The sequence below is a fragment of the Sceloporus undulatus genome, chromosome 2, assembly GCF_019175285.1.
Source record: "Sceloporus undulatus isolate JIND9_A2432 ecotype Alabama chromosome 2, SceUnd_v1.1, whole genome shotgun sequence".
Taxonomy (NCBI): domain Eukaryota; kingdom Metazoa; phylum Chordata; class Lepidosauria; order Squamata; family Phrynosomatidae; genus Sceloporus; species Sceloporus undulatus.
Window position 1 is genome coordinate 319317127 of NC_056523.1, and position 20490 is coordinate 319337616.

The 20490-nt window shown below is 42.5% G+C and overlaps 2 protein-coding genes across 4 annotated transcripts in view; both read left to right on the top strand.

Moving 5' to 3' along the window:
* CFAP53 (cilia and flagella associated protein 53) overlaps positions 1–1530 on the top strand; it is a 23714-nt gene extending 22184 nt beyond the window's left edge. Inside the window, exon 8 of the mRNA XM_042454799.1 lies at positions 1112–1530. Coding sequence (XP_042310733.1) covers positions 1112–1340 — 229 coding nt within the window. The 3' untranslated portion in view covers positions 1341–1530. The remainder of the gene's footprint in view (positions 1–1111) is intronic.
* Positions 1531–8848: 7318 nt separating this feature from the next.
* The window catches only part of MYO5B (myosin VB), a 391629-nt gene continuing 379987 nt past the window's right edge, over positions 8849–20490 (top strand). For all 3 annotated transcript variants that reach the window (XM_042448811.1, XM_042448812.1, XM_042448813.1), the window contains exon 1: positions 8849–9185. In XM_042448811.1, the coding sequence (XP_042304745.1) occupies positions 9159–9185 (27 nt within the window). In that variant the 5' untranslated portion in view covers positions 8849–9158. The remainder of the gene's footprint in view (positions 9186–20490) is intronic.

The following is a 20490-nucleotide window of genomic DNA, read 5'->3' on the forward strand; positions in this document are numbered from 1 at the left end:
TAATAATAATAATAATAATAATAATAATAATAATAATAATAATAATAATAATTCTCTCCCTCTAAGGCCTGGACCAAGGCAGATGGATTGGAGGGAGGGCTCTTCCCTGGCATTATGGGTAATTAAAATGGCAGACAAGTGGCAAATCCAGTTGTCTAGAGCTGATGGTAGAGTATTTGGGGCACTGCCACTTGCCGAAGGATGCAGGTGTGCTGACTCTAGATGTATTGATTTTATTATATGTATTTACATTCCACCTTTCCTAGAGGGAGCTCAAAATGGCATACCTGGGATTACCAGGAGTCTTGTCATCCAGCCAAGGTTGACAGGTTTTCAAAGTCAGACACTCAATTTGACACACCATGAAGAAGGTTGAGAAGAAAGTAGGCCTGGTCCTACAATATCCTTGCAACTCAGCTGCCAGTTCAAGATTTGCTGGGACATGTGAAGCAGGTCTGTGTAAGACCAACCTCAGGTCTTACAAGAGGAGGGCCTCTCACAAGAGTGCTGGACTCCTAAGACATCTCAAACCTCAGGAAAATCCCAAACTCTGGAAATCTTGTGATGGTAGGCCAGCAAATATCATGAAGTAAGGAATTTTACTTCTGTGAGTACACCATATGCACTGACAACAGATGGACTTTCCATCACTTGGTATGTACGTGAAGCCATTTCTGTCTTCCAATGGCAACAGGTCCATCTGTTATGAGTGCAATTGTCATCTGCTCTTCCTAATCACAGCACAAGTCAAGTGGAATGTGGGATTTGGGGCACTACTAAAATAAAGACACAAATTTCTTTTGGTAACCAAAATCCTGATCTCAACATTCTTTAATTCTAAGTGTGTTATTTTGCTTCAATGGGTACATAAGCTGGAGAGCCATATGGAACAGCTTTTTCAGCCCCTAAATATGGGCCATTCTGCATGAAACATGCAAACACTTGGCATTCCTTCATCCAGGTACTAAATTAGTCCATACTGGTTTAGCTTCAATCAGGAAACCTGCATTGTTCACCTTCAGACCATACCCGAGAATGTGTTAAGAATGCTTGAAGTACTAGGTGTTCTGCTGTTGGTGATTTATATAACATTTTATTATGTTACCTACAGGTCTATGCAGCAAGCAAAGAAATATCAGGAAGAACTCCAAGCTCAGATCAAACACAACAAGCAGACCCGTGAATCTGAAAAGGAGGAGGAGCACCAAGAATATACAAGAGCACTGGAAGCAGAAAGGCTTTTCCAGCAAAGGATAGCAGATGTCTTATCAAGACCTTACATGAGAATGAAAAATCTCCATCCTTTACGGAGGCATCTTGTCTGTAGTTCACAGTCTTAGTATCAGTTTAAATCTAGATATATTGTATTTATAACTCACTGCATTTAAAACTGTCACATGGCTGATCAAGCCTATTTGGGATATGTTTAGTGACTGATGGGAAGATTATTTCCTCAAAGGTTACATGTGTTTTTTTCCACATGGAATGTGGTTAGACCTTTTAGAGTTTAAATAAAGAATATGAAACTAACTTTAAACTCTTGAAGATTTTTTTTTGAAATAAAATGACACTTGAATGATACATCCTGCCACTCCTGGCATCACATAGAATTACAGAGTTAGAAAGAATTGTGAGGGCCATCTAGTCTAACGTCCTATCAAGCAAAAATACAAAACAAAAACACCCCCAAAAGATGGCCATCTCTGTGGATTGTAATCTGGGACATGCATTGAAACTCACACTAAAAAAATCAATTTTGCAAGATAACATGTGCTCACAACACTGAGCAACTAGCTGGGGAACATTTTGTCCCATTTCAATCTTTATATTGGTACCCAGCTGAGCAGGTTGCTTTTGTGCATTTTCCTACCAACACTGAATATTTTCACCTCATTAATGCTGTTATGCCCCTTCCCACTCACACCCTTTTATCTCACCCAGTCACAGTAAGATGATTTACTTCCATTATAAGGTTGCGTTGAGTGAGGGATTACTAAATCCTAAACACAGTGATTAATCTGTTTTCCAGTAGCATAACACATTGGCATTAATCATTTTACGCACACACATATATAAAGATACGTACTTAGCATTGCAAAATCCCTTGGCAGATAATCTGCCTCTTCACAGTACATAGGGAAATTGGACAAACAAGTATAAAATGACTTAAAATTTTATAAAATGACATAATGTAATACCGTGACCAAAAATACATCTGTGAATATGAGAAGCAAAGATCTCTCTTGCTTGCCCTTTCTGTTTCTGTCTCATATGGTAATACACCAGATCTAAAATTGCTCCAAAACAAGCATGCCCTGAACTCACAAACCCAATAATTATCATAATTGATGGTTGCTAATTTAGCAATGAAGGCTGTATATCCAGTGAGGAGAAGGTAGATCTGGTTCAACTGGCAGATCTTTGAGTGTAAAACAGCAAGTAGTAGAGTAGTAGAACGGCAAGAATTTCTGATTCTCTGTGGTTTAACAGCAGCAGCATCCAAATGTTACATCTCTAAATTATACTGCTAAAATGAAGCATGCTTGGACTAATGGACAGATTTTTTTGTGTAGAAAGGCTTTGAACTCCATTCGGTTTTGATACCCAAAGGAAATTCCTGATCTTAGCAGTCTTTAATTCTAAATGTTTTTATACTTTCTTTATGCAAGCCTTGAGTCTAGCCATCTTGCGATATATTACCAGCGCTGATGTAGGTGGACATCTGAAATCATCTTATACCAGTACCTCCATCTGAAAATGAGAGAGTGTAACTTGCCCAAGATTGTATGTGTATCGTGTGCCTTCGTCTTTTCCAACTTATGGCAATCCTAAAGCAGATCTATCACAGGGTTTTCTTGACAAGATTTGTTCAGGAGAACTTTGCCGTTGCTTACCCAGTGGGTTTTCATGGCTGAGGTGATTGTCTCCCAGAGTCCTAGGCCAACACTCAAACCACTATATATACCATGTTAGTTTTCCAGTGATGGAGGTGGAAACTCCCTTCATTTTCTTTTTTTTTATTATTAATTTTTATTAAACTTACAAAACACAAACAAACATAGACAAACATTTCTAATCACAATACATAATACATTTAGTGTTCCTTTCCTTCTTTACATTAAAACCTACTGCCTTTCATATACAAACTTTATATCGTTGCTACCTTCTCTTCATTCTCTTCCTTCTTTCTTTCCTTCTTTATTTCTTTAATCTATCCACTTCTCTTCTTTACTATTCAAACGTCTTTCACTTACGCTTTCCTTCTTCAACATACTAAAACATTCTTTCTTTTACGCATTCTACTCATTCTATCAAACTTTCAAAAACAAACTACACTAACTAAACATAAAATCAACTTCTACTTCTATCTACATGTCCTACACATAACTAACACAATCCTTCCTATCTTGTACATGGAAATAATCTTTAACATTTCATTTGTGATCCTTTTTATCTATTTCTTTATTTACTACATTCTGTATGCTACATCTCAATAAAAGCTTTCAAGAAAGACTCTAGTTTCCTATTAATTCTTCATGGCTATTCTATAAAACTATTGACATGTACTAATCAACGTTTTAATTCTATTATACTCGTTACTATTACTTAAGATTACTTTAACCTTTGAAGCCTTCTATACATAGTTCCTTTTCTTCTTGGTGTAGAAAATTATCACACTTTCCCATTCTTTAAAGAAGTCCTCCATATTTTCGTCATTTAATAGTCTTGTCAATTTGTCCATTTCGGCCAGTTAGTATATTTTTTCTGTTCATTCTTTTATGTCTGGAGTATTTTCTTCTTTCCATTTTCATGCCAATACTTTCCACATTTACATGCCACCACTATTGGGTTGCCTTGAATCAAAAGAGACTTCCTTGGATCAAAAGGGGCTTTGTTGTATTTTCTATCTAATAAATGAAAAGGAAGACCATCACATTTTGCCAAGGAGAAGGCTGTCCTTCATTTGGGAATAAGTTCACAGTTGTTATCTCCCTGCTCTGTTGAATACATACAGTGCCAACTGAGTTTATGTATTTGGGAACACGATTCTAGTTCTCAGTAACGTTTTCTATCATTATAACCTAAATCTTCTGGAACCCAAACTATGGCATATGTTATTTGGCATAAATGTTTGTAGACTACAGCTGCCAAATAAAAGTTCTTAAGGTGTCACGACTTTCCCCTCCACTGCAACAGAATAGCAGGGCTACCCACTTAGACTTTGTCCTAATAAATGTGTTGCTATTAATTGTTCCTTCATTTGTTTCTATCCCACCTTTTCTCCAGTCTAGGATTCAAGGCATTAAAAGATCTGGCTAGAAATGCATGTCATACTAAAGTTGAAATATATCCAATAACATCAAAAACCCACCAAACAGTGACACCTTTCGTGGGCCAACCAAAATGCACAATATTACATGTTTCAAGCTTTGAAAGCTCTACTGTCTTCTTCATCTAGCAAGTTGTTAAAAATCATACAGCAGAAAAAAGTTAAAGATGTTAGTCATAGGTCTTGCATTTTTCTGTTCTCAGTTCACATGGTATGAAGAGGTATTACCTCCTCCTTCTGACCATGTGGCTGCTGGGAGATTCTCAAACTCCAAGAAATTTAACATCCATTTACAACACAAAGAGATACTTCCTTTGCAATCCAATATGTCTTCATCCTTGTAAGGCCACAGGTCCCTTTGTTAGGCAGAGGACAATGAGTTTCTCAATAAGCCTTCATGCTTTTGCATCAGGAAAACTTTGGATGGTGTTGAGGTAAAACATGCCAATCTAGTCCCAATTTTTTTTTATTTTATTTTTTTACCTTTGTTGGAGGTAGAAGCCTCAAATAGTAAAGTCCCAGCCCACTGGCTCTCTCATTAAGATTCCCCTGTTGCGGCTATAATTTGGTATCTTGTAATCAGTTGAAAAGTTGAAATATAAACTAGACAGAATCAAAAACAATCTAAAAGCATACCTATTGAATTTTGTTTTAAAAGTACCAATATGAAAAATGAAGAACATTATTAAAGATTCTTTACCCATGGGTAATCAATCATCCAAGGATCGCCAAAACAAAAACAAAAACAAAAAAGATTCACCTTCCTATGGAAGGATATCAAGTAGCCCCATCCTTGCATCTCTAGGAAGGGAATTCTAGAGCCTCAACCATGGAGAAGGCCCTCTCTTGTATTCCCATAAGATGTACCTGTGTGTGTGGTGGGGCAAAAAGAAAGGCCTCCTCTGAAAATCTCAAGATAGGCTCATATGGGAGAATACAGTCCTTCAGATAACCTGGACCTGAGCCATGTATGGCTATAAACAACACTTTGAATTCATCTTTACTTTTCTATTTACAAATGGTTTTAAAAGAGCCAGGTAGTGGCTTGAGCACTGAACTACAACTGGAGATCAGGATCCAAATTCCCGCTCAGCCATGGATAAGCCACTGGATGATCTTGGGAAAGCCATACTCTCTCAGTCTCAGAGGCAGGGGCATTTCTGCAGGGGATGCAGACTACACTGGGTGACATCTCAGAATTTGCCTTCTGGTGTGGGGTGAACTGCTGTGCCTCTCTGCAGGTAGATCAGGATTTCCAGAGACTGAAGGTCCTGGAAATGAACTGGCCCACCTGACTGAAGGTGGTGAGGAAGCTGGCTGGGACACTGTTGGCATGCCATGGTGAATTCCTGGAGGCCTCTCCCATTGCTGAATGGTACCTGAACCCTGAACGACTTAGGGCCCTGGAGATGTTTAGCCTGGAGAAGAGATGGTTAAGAGGTGATATGATAGCCCTGTTTAAATACTTGAAGGGATGTTGTATTGAGGAGAGAGAAAGCTTGTTTTCTGCTGCTCCAGAGAACAAGACCCGGAACAATGGATGCAAGCTCCAGGAAAAGAGATTCCACCTGAACATTAGGAGGAACTTCCTGACAGTAAGGGCTGTTCGACAGTGGAACAAACTCCCTCGGAGTGTAGTGGAGTCTCCTTACTTGGAGGTCTTTAAGCAGAGGCTGGATGGCCATCTGTCAGGGATGCTTTGATTTGGATTTCCTGCATGGCAGGGGGTTGGACTGGATGGTCCTTGCAGTTTCTTCCAACTCTACGATTCTATGATTCTAACCTCTTTGGTACGTGGAAACAAGGCAGGTAGACCGCAACAACCCGGAATACAGACAGGCCCTTTGAGTACTCCAGTCCACCAGATGTTCACAGCAAGTAGACCAGAGTCTTTCTTTTCTATAGCAGCCTGGTCTACTCCTGAGGGATCACTGGCCTGGTGACATTGAGTCTGAGGGTGACAGCATGAGTTATTGCACTGGGAAGTCACCACCACCTAGTAATTCAGCTGCTCAGAGGAAGGCAAAGGCAAAACTCTGAACAAATCTTGCCAAGAAAACCCGTGATAGGTTTGTTTTTGGGTCGCCATAAGTTGGAAACTACTAAAAGACACACAGCAACAGCAACAACCATTTTGTAAACTTTAGGTACAACATATTAACATGTCAAACAGTCCTTATGGTTTGGAGCTTTCTATTTCCCCCCTACTTCAGTTCTTCTCTAAGAGAAATGAGAAGGAAGGAGTTTTCCTCTCTGTTTTGTGAAGACACAGGAAATAGCTCAAATTGCTAAAATGTTCAATGGGTTTTTGGCTATTTGAATTATTCCGCATTCTTTTCAAACAAAATATTTATATATTGTTTCAAACTGATTTCAGTACTGGAATGACCTATTGTGATACTGGATGGGGTATACATATTTAGATAAATAAGAAAATAATAATAAGTAGAAAAGTCAGAAACGGTGAGAGCTAGTGTTGTGTAGTAAAGCTATATACCTCAGTTAACAGTGTAGTTGTGTCCCTGGGCTTTACTTTTCTTTCTTTCTTTACTTCTTTACTTTCTTTTGGTCCTAGAGGTAGAAATAACAGGGAAAGCATTGGGATAGGTTCCAGTACCACCAAAAAGAAGATCAATAAGTTTCAACAAAGTTTTTATGCAAAAATTAACAATTATGCACATGTGAACAACTAGGGCTTCTGCCACACAGCAGAAATAATGCAGTTTGACACCACTTTAACTACTGTGGCTATTCCATCCTATGGACTTTTGGGATTTGTAGTTTCTTGTGGCACCAGAGCTCTCTGACAGAACTACAAACCCCACTATTCCATAGCATGGAGCCATGCCAGTTAAAGTGGTGTTAAACTACCTTATTCCTGCAGTGTGGATGCAGCCTTAGGTGAGAAAAGCTCTCCAAGCCAAGGGGCTGGGCTGGGGTTGAGTGGGTGGATTCTGGGAGCTGAGAGCCAGCATGGCCTAGTGGTCTGAGTGTTGGACTATGACTCTGGGGCCCAAGGCTTGATTCTCACTCAGCCATGAATCTCACGGGGTGACCTTGGGCAAGTCATACTCTCTCAGCCTCAGGAATGCAAAGGCAAACTGCTCTGAAGAAATCTTGCCAAAAAAAACCCACAATAGGTTTGCCTTAGGGTTGCCGTAACTTGGCAAAGCCTTGAAGGCACACAACACAATCCAAAAGAGCAATTTGCAGATGACCCCAAAGTAGGAGTAGCAGCTAATACTCCAGAGGAGAAGATCAAAATTCAAAATGACTTTCATAGATTAGAAAGCTGAGCCAAATCTAACAAAATGAACTTCAACAGGGAGAAATGTAAGGTACTGCACTTAGGACAAAAATAAATAAATAAATGAAATGCATAGATATAGGATGGCTTGACAATAGTACATGTGAAAAGGATCTAGGAATCCTGGAAGATCATGAGTGAACAGTGTGATGCGGCAGCTAAAAAAGCCAATGCAGTTCTAGGCTGGATCAATAGAAATATTGTAGTAGATATTGTATTAATATTATATTAATATTGTAGTAAATATTATAGTAGATTGAGGGAAGTAATAGTTATGCTCTATTCTATTTTGGCCATGCCTCTCCTAGAATACTGTGTCCAGTTCTGGGCCCCACAATTCCAAAAGGATGTTGAGAAGCTGGAGTGTGGCCAAAGGAGGGCCACCAAAATGGTGAAGGGTCTGGAAACCATGCCTTCTGAGGAACAACTTAGGGAGCTGGGGATGTTTGGCCTACAAAGAGGCCTGTGGCCTCACAGGAATGGAGACAGACTGGACTGCAAAGGAGGAGTCCTGGCTGAGATGCAAATGGACTTGAAATTTCCTGGACTTTGAAAACCTCCCAGTTTCCACCTGGCCAGAAGGAGGAGGAGGAGGAAGAGCCAGCCTCAGGAGATGCCCTCCCTGTGCCATCTTAACTAAGGACAGAAACAACAAAATGCAGAAGACATTCTGGGGGAGCTGTGTTGGCCTTTTAACACATCCAAACAAAAATCCACAACTGGGCCCCATACAGACAGGCCCAAATAAAGCTGCTTTGGGTCACTTTGGAAGTATGCTGTTTAAATGACACATTTAACCTGGAGTTTCCATTTTTTATAAGGGACACCCTTTTGCTCTGTCATGATATTTAATGGGACTTGATCATCCATGGATTGTGTTCTCCAGGGGGATCCTGGAACCAAACCCCTGCGGAGAACAAGAGCCCACTGTACTACTTTTTGGCCCCAGGTTGTGGAGGGCTGCTGTATGGGGGGAAATGGGAGGAGGAGGAGGAGGTCAATGGAGGGTGTCTGTGTGTCTGTGTGAGGGGGGTGGCCCCAGCAGCCCTAGGGATGCCAGGGCTTCAGGTGGCAGCAGGGGGCCAAGGAGGCCGAGGCAGTGGCCAGCAGAGGGCGAGCCCGGCTTCTCCTTTGCCAGCCGCTGATCTTCCCAGCTGCAGCTGAGGCACCTGCGAAGAAGGCAGCAGCAGGAGGAGGAGGAGGAGGAGCAGAAGACCAAGGCCCCCGCCTTCCCTCCTCCTCCTCCCTTACCTGGGAAGGGAGAGGCCAGCCCTCCTTCTCCTTCCTCCCTTGGAAGAACTAACTTTCCCCTGAAAGCAGGAGGGAGAGGAGGCTGCTGCTGCTGCTGCTGCCGCTCCTGGGCCAAAGGTCTCTCCTCCTCTCCTGCCCAGGCAGCAGCCCCCTCAGCCTCCCGGACTTGCCTCCTGCTGCTGCTGCTGCTGCTGCTTCTGCCCGGGCACTTTGGGGACTTTGGAGCCGGGCTTGGCTTCCTCTGGGCTTTCTTCTTCGGATGCGGAGGAGATGTCGGTGGCCGAGCTCTACACCCGGGTAAGAAGCCCAGGACCCCAAAGACCCCCCTCCTCCAGCGCCCCCCCCCCAAAGGAGCCGCGCTACTTTCCCACTGGCTTCCTTCCTCCTCTTCCTTCTTTTCTCTCGCGCTTCTCTCTCTTTCTTCCTTCCTTCCTTCCTTCCTTCCTTCCTTCCTCGTTCTTTCCTTCTTTCTTTTCCTTCCTTCCTCTTTCTTTCTTTCTTTTTCTTTCTCTTTCCTTCTTTCTTTTCCTTCCTTCCTCGTTTTCTCCTCCCTCCCCCGCTTTCCCTCCTTTTCCCTCTGTCGCCTTCCTTCCTCTCTTTCTCCTCCCTGGAGGGAGGCTCAGGTCCTCCTCTCCTCGGGCTTTTCTGGGAGGCTCCGGGGATAGCGAGGCCGAGGGCAAGCCTTGGGCCGCCTCGGTGGCCCCTGCCGCAGCCTGCCTGGCCTTCCAGCGGCCTCGTCCTGGGCCCCAGAAGGAGGCGCCCCTCTCGGGTGGACCCCTTTGGGAAGGCACTGAAGGGGAAGGGGCTCTGAGACGGAGAGCAGGAGGAGGAGGAGGAGGAGGAGGGAAGGGGAGGATGCTGGAGGCCAGGCTGGTCCCTTCTTGGGAGAGCCTGGGTCTCCTGAGCCGGATGTTTGGGGCCTCGAGGGCCTTGTGCTTGTTTTTCTAGACTGCGCCTACCTTGCAGGGCTGTGGCGAGGATCCTAGGGCAAACTCCCTCACTCTCAGTGTAAGGGGAGAAAGCATGCCCTTTGACACCGCTTTTTAAGCACTGGAGCTCCATTTTACAAAGGTCTTTAGCCTTCTTTGCCAAAGAGTGCTGGGGCCTCACAACACTACAAATCCCAGGATTTTGCAGAATGGAGCTGTGACGGCTAAAGTGGTGTCAAACTGCATCATTTCCACAGTGTAGATGCACCCTCAGAGATTTGAACCCAGCCTTCTGTCCAAGGGAACTCTGTGTGTATCGTGTGCCTTCAAGTCATTTCTGACTTATGGGGACCCTAAGGTGAACCTATTTTCTTGGCAAGATTGGTTCAGAGGAGGTTTGCCATTGCCTTCCCCTGAGGCTGAGAGAGTGTGACATGCAGAGGGTCACCCAATGGGTTTACATGGCTGAGCATACTGGCAGTCAACCCAACACTCTTGGATTAAAAGCCACATTTGATAGGAAAGCAATACAGAACAAAACGTCTAAATATGTGACTTGCTCAGGGTCACCCAGTGGGTTTCCTGGCCAACAGGATTCAAACCCTGGTCTCCAGAGTCATAGTCCAACACTCAAACCATAGTAGTTCCCTGACTTCCACTTGCTGCCTTCAATCACTGGCCTGCTTGCTGCTATTGAGGGTTGTGTGTCTGTGTCTGTGTTTATGGCAGTCAAAACTTTTTGTTGCTAGGAGGCACCAGAAACTTGCAACCTTCCTCCTCTCGCTGCTGGCTACCTGACTCAGTTCAGCTTGCACTGTTTCCGGAAAGTCCTGTGCCACCCCTGCAGTATGTGGCGGCTTTCCCACTCTGGGAAAATGGCTCACATTGCCCTGCGAAGTATTGTGGGGATGCTGCCGTATCTCTCACCTGTCCATGAGTTTGGCAACAGCGTCTTCATCTGGAAAGGAACACCCCTGGAGTCTGTGCCGTGTTCAGAGCATTCAGGAGCACTCCTCCTTCAGCGTCAGTTATCCCTTTGAGCTTTCAGTGCTCCTTGGTGCCCTGTTGGGGTCAGCGAAATGAACATTTCCCTTTGCTCTCTCTGTGTGTGCATGCGTGTGTGTTTTAATTTTTCTTTCTGGTGCAGGGGGTTGCCTCGGGTAATACACCAGTTGGCCTTCTTTTCCACCCCATAGATTCTTTCTTTCAAGTACCCACAACTTTAAAATATTTCCAAAAGCAGTGGCCTCACTAGGGGGGTGCAGGGGGTGCGGAGCGCACCAGGTGACACCCTAAAAATGGGTCATAGAATTATAGAGTTGGAAAAGATCACAAGTGCCATCCAGTCCAACCCCATTCTGCCATGCAGGAACTCACAATCAATGCATCCCTGAAAGATGGCCATCTAGCCTCTGTTTAAAGAAGGAGACTCCACTACACTCCAGGAGAGTGTGTTCCACTGTCGAACAGCTCTTCTTGTCAGGTGGTTCCTCCTAATGTTGAGGTGGAATCTCTTTTCCTGTAACCTGCATCCATTGTTCCGTGTCCTAGTCTCTGGAGCAGCAGAAAACAAGCTTGCTCCATCCTCAATGTGACACCCCTCCAAATACAGATCTATCATGTCACCTCTTAACTGTCTCTTTTCCAGGTTAAACATACCCAGTTTCCCAAGTCTTTCCCCATAAGGCATGGTTTCCAGGCCCTTCACCATTTTAGTCACCCTCCTTTAGACACGCTCCAGTTTCTCAATGCCTATTACTTCCCTTGATCTAGACACTATACTTTTATTGATGCAACCTAAAATTGCATTGGCCTTTTTAGCTGCCACATCGCACTGTTGACTCATGTTCAACTTGTGACACCACTGCTCCTCAAACACCTACCTTTTGGCAGAAATGGGTTGTGGCATTGACCCGCTTCTCTTTAAAATGCTTTAAGAGATGGTGGGAATGGGGTGAAGCTCAGTGAGAGGAGAAAGGAGAGCCCCCCACCAAATTTTTAATATTAAAATTGCAAATTTCAAAATTTCTAAAGATTTTTAAAAATTGATTTTTAAAAAAATATTCTTTTTTTCCTTTAAAAACACATTTTAACCAAATGTATATGTAAATACATTTAGATCATGCTTATGATATTGTAATTTGAAGGTACAATTTTAATTTGGCTAGTTTATGTCACAGCTATTAGCATTACACTCAGTAGTATATGGGAATTATGATTTACGAGTAACATTAGTGCAAAAAAGCATTGCTAAGGATTCTGCATGGTGTGAAATGGGAGATCAATGGGGAGGGTGACACCATGAGATACTGCTCTGGGTGACACCAACCCTAGGGAAGCCACTGCCCAAAAGATATAAACTCCAAAAAGCAAACCTTCATTTTGCCATTTTATATAAAGGTCAGTGTTTTATTATGCCATTAAAAATATTCCCCAAAGATATACATTCTAAAGAGCAAACCTACCTTTTGACATTTTATATAAGGGACTCCATTTTACTATAAGATTGTATTTAATGGGACTTGAGCACCCATGGATTTGGGTATCCATGAGGGGTCCTGGGACCAAATTCCAGCAGATACCAAGGGTCCACTGTATGTGGTGCTGTGGGTTTCACCTCAGTAAAACGTCCATGAGGGAAAATGTGAGAATGGGCTTTCATCCAGGGTGAAAGTCACATTTACAGGTAGGAAGGCACTCCCCTTTACTCCACCTTGTTGTAGTTCTGTGCCTTCAAGTCATTTCAGACTTAAGGCAACCCTATCATGGAGTTTCCTTGACTAGATTCATGAGCTTCCCTTGCTTGTGGGGTTCATTTTTCCCCCCGCTTAGGGGCACTTAGATGGTGAGAACCCACAGAATTAAGTATTTATAAGGCTACAGTAAAGCAGGAGAAAGAGCCAGCATGGTGTAGTGGTTTCACATTGGACTAGGACTCTGGAGATCAAGGTTTGATTCCCCACTTAGCCATGAAAAGTCACCAGGTGACATTGGGCGAGTCATACTCTCTCAACCCCAGAAAGCCCTGTGATAGGTTTGCCTTAGGGTTGCTGTACGTTGGAAATTATTTGAAAGCACACGACAACAAAAAGTGGGAGAGCCAGTGTAGTGTGGTGGTTGGACTAGAACTGTGAGATGAGGGTTCAAATCCCAACTCAGCCATGGAAATGCCCTGGATGACCTTGAGCAAGTCTCACTCTCTCAGCCTCAGATGAAGGCCATGGCAACCTCCCTTGGAATAATAAAATGTGTCAAGAAAACCCTGTGATAGGGTTATCGCAAGTCGAAGTTGCCTCAAAGGCACATAAGAACAACACAAAGCTGGAGAGAAGGGATTCACAGGTTCTGCAGTCTTCTTATTTTTCCCTAGATTGCTGCTCAAAGTAGTGGGCCATGGATTGGTATTGGTCCATGAGCTGTAACAGCTGGTCCCTGGAGAGTTTCCAGGAAAGAAAGAAACAGCTGGAGCCAATCTAAAATGTGCAAAAGAGTACAATATCACACTTGCTCCATGATAAGTTTGCCAAAAGTTGGAAATGACTTGAGACCACAAAAAATCACAATGGACCATGATTAAACCAAGGATCTGAGCAGCGATTGGACATCATGGTCAAGGTAGGAATGGATGGAGAAATTAGGAAAGGTATTTGGATAATCAAATACCACCTATGAAATTGGGGAGTACAGACTCTGCCTTATAGCTTCAGCCACCTGGCATCCTCCAAATGTGTTTGACAACAACAACTGTCATTCCCACCCAGTATAATATCGAAAATAGTGACTGGGGATGATGGGTGTTGTTTTCTGTACACCTGGATGGTGCTGGCCTGGGGAAGGGAGGCTGTTTCCTCAAGTTGAGAAGATGTTCTTTTCTGTGTGAGGACTGTTATTCAATTGTGTGCCTTTGGTGATGATGTCCACAGCAGAACCACGTTTGTGTGATTCTCTAAATGGGGAGTTGTTGTTGTTCTGTGCCTTTAAGTTGCTTCTAACTTCTGGCAACCCTATCACCATTTTTTTTGGGGGGGGGAGGAGATTGGCAGAATTTGTTTAGAGTGGGTTTGCCCTTGGTGTCCTCTGGCTGAGAGAGTATGATTTGCCAAACTTCACCCACTGGGTTTCCATAGCTGAGTGGGGATTCGAACCCTGGTCTTTCAGTGTCCTAGTCCAGTGCTCAAACCACTACACCATTCTGGCTCGAATCTTATTCTCCATACCTTGAAATATCGACTTGTTTTGGTGGTTCCTAAATGAAATTAAGTCTTTTGCTTGTTTGCTGCTCAATGAAGCACACAAGGCAGGGTTTTGTTCCACTTGGCAGCTGATTTGCTGGTGTAGGGAAATGTTGACAGTCCCTTGTTTCCTGCTGTGGGTTGGTTTTATTTTCATGCAAGGTGGGGCCAGTGAGATCATGAACTTCCTGGGAAACCTGTAGTTACTTACCTCATTGCTATTTATAAGGGAAGAACTGAGAGCAAATGAAACAACCTGTGGCAGAATTGTGATTTACGTATAATGAATGAGAGAAGAAATATAATTTACCAGCAGATAACAAGTAGAACTCCTTACCTGTCCTTCTTAACTTTTTAAAGAAGAGATACAACATTTCCTATAATGGATTCATAGATTATGTAAAATAATAAAATGAACATTACCAAACAAAGTAGGTGAGATGTCCATATTTTGATTAATCTGGGCATGCATATAATTTGAGAAGAGCTGCCTTTTACAGTCCTGTAAGAGCCAGCATGGCATAATTGTTTATGTGTTGGACTATGACTATGAAGAACAGGGTTTGATTTCTGGCTCGGCCATGAAACCCACTGACTCTGGGCAAGTCACACTCTCTCAGCCTCAGAGGATGGCAATGGCAACTCCCTTCTGAAGAAACTTGCCAAGAAAGGCTCATGATAGATTAATCTTAGGGTCGCTGTAAGTCGGAAACAACTTGAAGGCACACAACACACACAACTATGTGTGTGTGTGTCTGATATAGATGCACTGATTGCTATCGTACCCAGTTTTTAATTTGTGTGTGTGTGTGTCCAGCCACTATTATAAATACAATGCAGCAGGGCCAGTTTCATTTTTAAAAAATGCCTACCACTAATGATTCAATGTTTAAAATTGTATTCTACTGCATGTATCTGCCAGTTTTTGGTCTTTCTGAACACAGGAACCCGTCTTTCCCCCTCTAGGCTCTTTTTACAATTGCCCATTCTCCCAGCAGTGAGCTAGCTAATCCAAAAGCTTTGCTTCTTATCTTGATCTAACCTGGAAACACTGAATGTGACTCTATGTGTATGCATGTGTGGCATCTTGATTCAGCAACACCATGCCTGAAGAAGAGTTCTGTGTAAACTGCAAGTCTGTATAATACCTCAGTGATGGAAAATTGGCAGGCTGTGCATTTCTTCTTGTCATGATTAACACTGAAACCTTTCTTAACATGCATTATGTTGTGAAGTCTATGCGTTTGTTTGTAGGAATGCAGTGTATCAAATAATACCCATCCGATAGTGTTTTAGCAACCAGTTTGTGGGGTTTTTGTTGTTGAATATTTTCAAGTTCTGAGTTGAATCTGTGAAAACAGAATCCATCGATAGGATGGCTGACTGTACTGTTTTAATCACAACTTTCTGCATGTTTTTAACCATATGACTTTTTAAAACTGATACTATCCTTTGTTTAGCTGGTTTGAGTCCCAGTTTGGGAAAAAGGTGGGCTGCAAATACAATGATGGGTGGATAGGTGGATGGCTTAGAGCAAACAAAGTTCAACTACTGCATTTTGGTGTTTTTTGATAGTGGCTTGGATGATTTTTACTCAGTTCTTTGAATTAAAAAGAAAACCATGAAGGGGTTTCCAGGATTTTTTTTTAAATATCCTGGAGCTTCAAAAATGGAGTTAGGATGACCTGTGCCTCTTTGGCAAAATTTTCCTTACCCCTGCTCTAATGTATCACTTTCTCTGATAGCAGCCTTACTTGGTGAGTGCCAACAGGATTAGAGCAAAAACAGGTCATCTGAGAAACAGGAGGGAAGACATTGCCATGGTTGTGTGGAGACTTTGAAGACATCCAGTGTATTTAGATCAAACGAATAAGTGGATCTAAAGAGGGATAGTCCATTGGAGGCAGAGCGTGCTTAGTAACAGTAGAATGCTGAATGTCATTTAGAGCAGAAAAACATATGAGCAAGGCTAGGCAACCTTTTTGAGCCGGGGGCCGGGTTGCTGTCCCTCAGACAACTGGGGGGCCGAAGCCAAAAAATAAATAAATAATTTTAAAAATTAAATAAATAAATAAACCGGGACAAATTGTCAAATGGAGGACACTTTTTATAAAAAATGGAGGACACACGAAAAAATTTGCTGTTTTTTAAAAAATGTTAAGATAAATGCATATTTCTGAGGCTTCTATAGACAATTGTCCCACCATGCCCCCTCGCGCGAGAGGCCAAAGGCCCCAGTGGCAATCGGCGGCAGGACCGGGCTGGGGCCGGTCCCAAGGCCTTGCTGGGCCGCATCCGGCCCGCGGGCCGCAGGTTGCCTACCCCTGCATATGAGCTTCTTGAGAATCCAAAAATGTTGTATGAAAGACAATGTGAATTGAATTTTTGACCCCAAATGCAGTGATTGCAGGACTGTCAGTGGAGAGGATTGAACAGGATGCCTTGATTGCACATTTTGATTGTGGAAGCCAAGCCATCTTGCATACAATCAAGATCTGCTGAAATGATTTTGCTCTTGTGATGAAAATAATTTTTTTTATTATGTCTCCCAATTCCTATTGCTTGATATCCACAGGCTTGCCTCTGGGCATCTGTTTTGAAGGGAACACAGGGGATGCCTGTCCAGTGGCTAATAGCATAAAATCAAGTGAAACCTGTTTTGGTTCCAAAACATACATGGTCTGAATACTGCTACATTCTCATAGTTATATGAAAGACAATTTATGCATATACTGTATCTGTATGCATATCTGTATTCATTGATCGGCCTTCTACAAAAGTTTGTGCAAATCTCACCCACTAAACTGGGATCCAGCTGATGGTATATTAGAGATGCTCGCTTAAATGTGTGTGTTGTTTTTTATCAGACTTTAAACACATTACCCTAAGATGTCACACATCCTCATAATGTTTACTTTGCCTGTTTAATCTGACTTTGGGTAAAAGGAATTGAGTTTCCACATGGTTCCACCTTACTCTTTTTGAATGCAAGTAAGGCAATTTTATGAAAATCATTGTTTTAACAAGGTCTAGTTCACTTGATATTATTATTATTATTATTATTATTAACCTTATATGAAGCACTGTAAATTTACAGCGCTGTACATACAACTTTTAGTTAGACGATTCCCTGCCTCGGCTTACAATCTAAAAAGACATGAACGAAGGAGAAGGGAGGTGGAGGGAAAGGGTAAGAGGTCCAGCATTCCCTCTACCCCGGCCTGCCAAGGCGATGGACTGGAGGGGTGAGGCTTCATAATGGTGTTAATCATTTCCAGGGAAAATACATACTCTCAAGTAGGATAATACATATACAGTACATAGCAATACAGGAAATGGTTCAATAAACAGGCACCACAAGAACATCAAATAGTAAGCGACAATTATGCAATGCCTGGGAAGGCTTCTCTGAACAGGATGGTTTTCAACTCCGTTTTGAAGCTGGTTAAATTAGGAATTGATTCCTAATTTAAATAACTTATGGGCATTTTAGAAAGAAATGCCCTTTAGGAGTAGGCTGGAATTACCAAGAGACCTGCTGGAATCTTGGAATCTCCCCATAATTATATGACTTTCCACTTGTGTTTACAGATGGCCATCTACCTATGCAAATGTATCTGTTATGCCATTGTTTGGATGTACCATTATTTGTTTTTTTTATAACACGACACTTTCAACTTGTGTCTTAAAGTTCATTTAGTATCTAGTATACTAAGGAACCATAATATGGGTCATATATAATAGTTACCCAGTTCTTCCAATGATAGATTTGGTGATGATATCCAGTTGGACCATCTTGATTGCGTAAATGAAAAAGTGATTTTCTAAATAGGAAGTTGTTGTACTTTTGTGCCTTCAAGCCATTTCTGACTTATGTTGATCCCAAGATGACCCTATCACAGGATTTTCTTGGCATGATTTGTTCAGAGGAAGTTTACCTTTGCCTTCCTCAGAGGCTGAGAGTATGTGACTTGCCCAGGATCTCCCAGTGGGTTTCCATGGCTGAGCCGTGGTCTCCAGAGTATCCAACACTGAAACCACTACAGCATGCTGGCTCTTCTAAATACTGTAGAAAGTTCTAAGGAATATTTAATCAGTGTGAAGTCGAAGGCTTTCATGGCCGGCATCCATAGTTTTTTGTGGTTTTTTTCGGGCTATGTGGCCATGTTCTAGCAGAGTTTCTTCCTGATGTTTCACCAGCATCTGTGGCTGGCATCTTCAGAGAATAGTTAATCAGTGTTAGCTGATTTGGGGATGTTTCTAAAACTAAGGTCCAAAATGCATAAACAATCCACTTTGAGACTGCTTTAACTGTCCTGTCTCGATGCTGGGGAATGCTGGAAATTGTAGCCTTATTGTGGCACCAGAGCTCTCTGACAGAAAAGGCTAAATGTCTCACAAAACTACAGTTCCAAGAATTCCCTAGCATTGCGCCAGGGCAGCTAAAGTGTATTTTGGACCTAAGTCTGCCAGGCTTAGTCTTAGTAGGTAGAATTTAATGGCATTCATTGTATCTTGAATAATCTTTTTTCTAATTTTGAATTTTGCATGTTGAAAAATCCTTTGTACAAAACAAGGCCTATTAATCATTGCACTGCTAGCCTCTAGGGTGGTGGCATTAAAAGTGACTGGCAGGAATAGCTGCAGCTTTCAACAGATATTCAACATTTCTTATCAGTCTTAGCTATCCTATCTTAGTCATGTACAGTACTGGACTTTTGCGCATTGGATGTAGTATTGGAAAAAAGAATCCTGCTAGGAAAAAAATGTGTTTAAACAGGAACTAGGATCTGATGAAGAGATTTTGAGGACTATTGCTGATCTGAAAGACTAGGCAGAGCTTGGGAAAACTGACTTATGTGGACTACAACTCCCAGACATCCCTACTTGGAAGAGTCTGGAAGTTGTAGTCAGAACATTACGTGTCCATGCTCTGAGCGTGTGGGCAGTAACATGACTCACCTCAACTGGACTAGTTACTCTGAGCAGAAACAATCAATAAAACTTTTATTGAACTGTTTTGAGGAAGATGATTGGGAGAGTATGGTGTCTTGTGTATGGATGGAAGAGGAGTCACTTGTGTAGAGGAAATTATTAGCCTGTTGTAGAGAAGGGTAAGTTTGAATTTTCAGAGTTTTTTTAAAAATAGTGTAAGAGGTGTTCAGACATGCAAACTGCCTCCTCTCTTGTTTTGTACATTTGCAGGCAGTAAGCTGGATGTCACTTAGTCTTTAAGTACAGTATGTTACAGTGGGAATGATGGCTTTGAACCTGTCATCTTGCATTTAAAGGCATCAGTATTCACTATCCTTCACAGCCCTGTTACTGAGATCTTTTGGAAATCCAGAGAATTGATACCTGAACCTTCTGTGTGACAAGGATGAAGCATAGCATAATCATCATCTTTGCAAAGAATTGCTAGCCTTTTCTGCAGATGCAGAGATTTCTCCCTCTCTCCCTCTTAGATGTTCCTTTTAGAGGTATGGGAAACCTGAGAATGCCTGCAGCGGATGTGCTGGATCTCTTCCAGCTCCGATTCCATCCTTTCTTCCCTGCTGAGTTTGCTTTTTCCAAGCACCTCTGAAGGGTGATCATTACTTCATCTGGGCACCACAGGTGCTAAGTGCTTCCCAGGAGGAGATGTGATTTGCTCAGCTGCCCTTTGAAAAAAACGGAACAGGGTTCTGCTGAAGAAAAAGTTATAGGTGGAGATGACAGAGAATGGATCTTTATGGTCAGCTTTTCAGCATAGAACTCTGCCCTGATACTCTTGCTATTTACAAAACTCAGGACATAATGTTTCCCTCAGTAAGAAAGTGGGGAATACAGAGCAGGTTCCTGTTAGTGGGGTATATGCATGTAAGCGGCGAGCCAGTGTGATGGATTGATCATTGGACTACAAGTCTGGAGACCTGAGTTCAAATCCCTGCTTGGCCATGGAAACCTACTGGGTCACTTTGGTCAAATCACACTCTTTCAGCCCAAGAGAAATGTAAAGGCAAACCCCCTCTGAAGAAATTCTGCCAATAAAATCTCCTGATAGGTTTGCCATATGGTGGCGATAAGTTGGAAACGGCTTGGAGGCACACAACAACAATGCACATAAGTATGGCTTGTGTGTGTGTGTACCTTCAAGTCGCATTCAACTTCTGATGACCCCATTAATTTTAGGCAAGGAATAGTCTCTCAGCCTCTGAGGTTTTCTTAGGCAAGGAATAGTCAGAAGTGGTATTGTCAGTTCCTTCCTCTGAAATATAGCCCACGTACCTGGTATTCAGAGAGCCAGTGTGGTGTAGTTGTTTGAGTGTTGGACTATAATGATAATTTGTTTTATTTATATACCGCTATTCCAAAGATCATAGCGGTGAACAGCAAGTAAGCTAATTAGCAAGTAAGCTAATTTGCCCCCAACAGTCTGGGTACTCATTTTAGCGACCTCGG